This window comes from Chaetomium globosum, genomic scaffold, assembly GCF_000143365.1.
Source record: "Chaetomium globosum CBS 148.51 scaffold_2 genomic scaffold, whole genome shotgun sequence".
Taxonomy (NCBI): domain Eukaryota; kingdom Fungi; phylum Ascomycota; class Sordariomycetes; order Sordariales; family Chaetomiaceae; genus Chaetomium; species Chaetomium globosum.
This window is the reverse complement of record NT_165977.1, coordinates 535,113-540,040: the sequence shown is the minus strand read 5'-3', so window position 1 is coordinate 540,040 and position 4,928 is coordinate 535,113. Positions and strand designations below refer to the sequence as shown.

General features: G+C 55.2%; 1 protein-coding gene across 1 annotated transcript; it reads left to right on the top strand.

Annotated features, from left to right (window-relative positions):
• Positions 1-2,415: 2,415 nt before the first annotated feature.
• Positions 2,416-4,108, top strand: CHGG_02293 (uncharacterized protein; the record flags this gene model as incomplete). The annotated part of the gene is made up of 3 exons (XM_001228808.1): positions 2,416-2,895; positions 3,009-3,479; positions 3,563-4,108. The coding sequence occupies 3 exons, from the start codon at positions 2,416-2,418 to the stop codon at positions 4,106-4,108; spliced, it is 1,497 nt and encodes a 498-aa protein (XP_001228809.1).
• Positions 4,109-4,928: the final 820 nt, after the last annotated feature.

The window sequence follows — 4,928 nt, the reverse complement described above, 5'->3', positions numbered from 1 at the left end:
TCCCATGGCGAAGCCGCTTCGGTGGCAAAGTTGGGGCGGGGGCAGTTTCATCTAGTTCGTTGGCTTTACGGACCCGGGGAGACTCCAAACCTCATCAGAACGGTGTAGATCGCGGGGTTGGGGAAGGGGAGGGAGAGGGACGGGATGTGGTGGTGAGGTTTATGGTGGATTTGGCGGGGGGGAGGACAAGGGTGGTGTTGGGGCGGATGAGGGGGGTTTTTGAAGTGTTGCTGGGTCGGGGTGGCGTGAATGCTGGTGGGAGAGGGAGTGGCAGTAAGGTACGGTTTGCTCCGGCGCCGGTGGTGGTGCGGGAGAGGAATGGGGCGGTGATGGAAGCCGCCGGGTCGGTGGGGATGTGGGAGGATTGGAGGGGTGGGAGGTTGGAAGGGTCGAGGTTGGTGTGAATTTGGGGTCCAAAAAAACATCGAAACTCAAGGGATGGCCGAGTGTTCGAAGGCGCTACGTTACGGTCCCGATAAGATAAGGGGCCGATAAGATAAGAAGGTTTGGCTTGGCCGCACAACCAAAGCCCAACTCGCCCCTTTTCTGTTTTACGACTTACGAGTCGTTGTCTCACTTTCCGTCTCACTGCGGTTTGGCGAGACTTGTCTCACCATTGGTCTGTGGCGCGGTAACAGTTTCAAAGGGCGCACTTGCTTGTATTTCTGGGACTTTTTCGTATTGATTTAGCGTTTAAAAGCGAATGGCAAGTCAAGCAAGGCTTCTCTGCATCCTTTTCGCGGGGTTGTCAGATCGTGAGACCAAATGCCAAGCGACGGCAGCGGGAGCTTAGTTTTGTGCTGAGTGCTCGGCGCTTGGCACACCGTCGATCTAGACCGCGGCCTTCTTCATCTCGATTCTTCGCTCAACCACCCTCAAGGAGAAAGTCCATGTGCTGGTGCAACCTTGCGGTATTGGATCGGGTGCTACCTCGTTCGCTTGGGAAAATATACACATACGTTGGAAGGCTATAGATTGCTGCATCCCTGACCTCTCCCCTTCTCCCGTCTTCGACTTGCACCTCGCTCCAACTGACTGGAGGAAAAAACAGCCCCTAGTCGCCAGCATCGCAGATCCCAACGGCACTTTTGATCGACGGCTTCGAGATCGACATCTCTTTTACCGGACCATGGACCACCACTGCACTGCCTGGCTGCCATTCTGCTGCTCGCAAGGGACCCCACACATCTGAAACGGCTCTCGAAGGGGCTCCAGGAATCCCCGCTGATGACCTCATTGTCAAACCCCAAGAAATACGACATCGCTAGTAAAAGCTTACGAGGCTTGGGGGCGGAGTCGAGCCGCAAAAAGCACAGTGTTTCTTTTTTCTTGCAGCAAGAAAGAAATATGTTGCAAAAACTCACAGTCAAGGATAGGTAATTATCGATTTCCCGAGCGGTGAGCAGAAAATGACCGGATTGAAGGAGGGCCTTCCTGCCAATCCTCGCAGCCAATCCCCGCCAGGAATCAAGGACGCAGTTGAAGATCTGCTGATCTCAAACCCGGTTGTGGCATGGGCGTACCGCGGACCCTGAATGGGTGGAACCCGAACGAATGTTAAGCAAGAAGAGCCTAGCGCGGCGGGTGGGGAGGTGCATGCTCTGCGCAGCCAGGTAAGCGCCCATTCTTTATTGTTTCCCTCCTCGGTGATCGCCAAGGACGCTTTTAACCTGTGACGTTCCAAGGACTGATCCTCAACCGTCTTTCTATTCTTTTTTATGAGAGAAGTTATGCTCCTTCCGAATCCCCTAATCTGGTTGGAGATGGCTGATCACCATGTTCAACTTGACTTTGTGTTCCCCTCGGCTACGCCGTGTTGGACGGTACTTGATGACCCGATGGAGGTTTTTATGGCAGGTCAAGTCGCCATTAACGGGACATTGGTCGACACTGTGCGGACGCGTCATATTGCCTCTGCCAGGGTGGCTGGACATAAGTGCCCTCGTTTCCTCACTCGCGACCACGTTTCCATGCTTCCCCTGACAATCAGTCATCATCCTTGTTGTGTTATGCTCGCCCCTCGCTATTCCTGAATAAGTTTTCAAGACTGTCACACCCGCTCTGTTGTACCCTGTCTCACCGAGGTCCTTTGTTCCGTTCGTTTTGTTTCATCTTCCCCATATTCTACCTTTCTATCCTTTTATTTTTTTGCTTGTTTCTGCAAGTCAAGAACAAGTTCCCCTCCTCAGCTCAAAAACTTTGCGATCACTTTGGAGCAAGACCCTTTCCCCGAAACCTGGGCGCGGTTGCCTTTATCGGGTGCTCGAGTCGCACTTTCCTCACGACTTGAAACCGCCACGCCACTGCACCGATCTTCTGCTGGCAGGTGCAGGCCAACTTGGCCCCCAACTTTGCCCTTCAGCGGCTTCTCTCGCCCTCCAACCGAGATCACACGCCATCCGCAATCACTTCACGATGGGCGCCACAATACCCCGGCACCGCTTCTTCAGCATGCGGAACACCTTGGTAAGGGCTCTCATACTCGCCGTCGCCATGTTCGCCATCGGTGGGATATTCCTTCCACCCGATGTCGACGTGAGAGCAGCCATTCTCAAAACAGCTGCCTCTGCGCGGGAGGCGATGACGGTGCAAACTCCCATGGGCCGCCCCGAATCGGCTGGCTGGGGGCCGGATGGGGAGCTAGGCGAGCAGGATGTGGTCGTCGGGGGGGATGAAGTCCAGCCAACGATATCCAATTCGTCTCATGTCATGACCTGCGGGTACGACATGGAACGTCTCAAGAGGTGGCAGGAACTCTACGGCCTCGAGGAAGTATTTGAGTACACGAAACGCTATGTGCAGGCCAGCCGAGAGGACATCCCGAGAAAATCAGTCACGCGCCTTGACCAAGACTTCCTCGCCGACGCCAGTCAAGGTGGTGGATGTGAACAAGCAGTACCAGGCGGAGTCCTGCCCGGAACCTCTCATCGCCCCAGTCACCATGTCCCCCTGTCCCGAGCACGGCCAACGCCTCCGACTTTATGTTTGGCGTATCAACTACCTACAAGCGATTCGTTGACCCGCGGACAAGCTCAATTAACGAGTGGACCTACTGGCTCACGGACGGCAAGGGCAAGTCTAACGGTGGGAAGCTCGTGTTGCTTCTGCTAGATGCCTCGGATGATCAGCTGGAGGACGCGTACAGCAGGCTTGCCAACGTCGGCATCGACGTGGACGTGTACCGTTCAGACCCGAACCTCATCATGGCGGTCCGCTACCTGGCTCTCGCGCCCCGGCTGTACAACCACCCCGAGCGTGTCAACAAGAAGTGGCTCGTTATCTGTGACGACGACACTTTCTTCCCGTCGTTCAATGGTCTCTCAAACAGTTTAGCCCCATCAGATCAACAAAAGCCCCAAGGACCATTGGTGCTTCTAGGGAAGAACGTCAACAACAATCAACAGACATGGGTTGCAAGCCATTGGGGGGCGCCGGCGTGTTCCTTCAGTGTGCCCCATGGCTGCCATCATCGCCGACAGGTTCGAGAGCTGCAGCAGCGACCAGAAGATCCGCCAATCCGACTCGGGTTGGGGCCCGCAGGGGCGATATCATGTTGCGGCAGTGTATCTACGACAACTCCGAGGTCAGGCTCACGCTCCTCAACGACCTGTGGCAGCTCGACTTCCTCGGCGACCCGTCAGGCTTCTACGAATCCGGCATCAAGCCACTGTCTCTCCACCACTACCGCGGCGGCATCTGGCACGTTGCCTACCCGTGGCACTACACCAAGGTGGCGCATGCCTGCGGTGAGGACTGCACAATGCAGCGGTTCCAGACGGCCGATGATTTCGTCATTTCCAACGGCTACAGCATCGCGTACTACCCACGCGGCATCGACTTCGACCTGAACCAAATCGAGGCGACGTTTCGCCCGGCGCCGGACGACAAGGGGTGGAACCTCGACTTTATGATGGGCCCGCAGCGGCCGCCGCTCCGTAAGTCGGGGCGCAAGATCGCCTGGGAGCTGCTCGAGGCGAACGTCAACGAGGACGGCAGTGTCAGCCAGGTGTACGTGGCCAAGCGGAAGGATGGGCGGTGGACAAACGGGGATGGGTCACCGATGAATAACCGGGATGGCATTATTGAGCTTGTGTGGTTACCAGAATAGTTCCGGGGTGTTTCTTTTGTTCATTTCAATGGCGATGTTAAACATCATCAATCAATTGTCTTCAATACCATTTTTCTTAGCTTTGGGGGATTAGGGAGGATGGTGGCGCAGGAAGGCGAAAAGGCATTACAGGCGTTTACATGGGTTCATGATGGGTAGGTAGCCAAGATGGTAAGTGCCGCTGTCGAGTGCTGCCGAGGTACGCCGTTCTGATTTGGAGCCGCGTGTATTTATACGGGCGAGAAGGGGCGATTGGTTTATTATTTATCGTCTTACACCAGTGAGCCGGTTGTATACTCGACACAGCCCACCAGTCTCATTTTTGTTTGTCTACATCGTGAGTGAAAATCAAGAACCACCACCACAAGTCACTACCTCCCTCCCCTCAACAACCTCCTCCCCCACAAAAACACCAACACACACTTCCCCACCACATGCCCCAACGCCAACGGCAACCCAAACCGAAACCACGTCCCCGGCGCCCACAACCTCGCCTCTGGAGCCACCACCACGTCCGCATCCACTTCCAAACCGCAAGTCTGGTCGCATGGCAGCCATCCCGTTTCTCGTGTTTCTCTCGGCTGAAATGAGAACGTAAGGCTACTTCCCAACTCCCATTTGCTCGAACGCTCCGATATTACTACAGGGTGAGAGTGATCTGCTCCCAGACTTACCCAAGCCAAGCCGGAGTTTCTCCCCGTCAACATTTTCGGCAACGCCACAGACCAGGCCATGCTGTCATTTATCCTATTTTTAGCTGAGTTGCATTCATCTCCGCCAACCAAGACAATTTGAAGACTCTTATTCGTGAGACGACTTG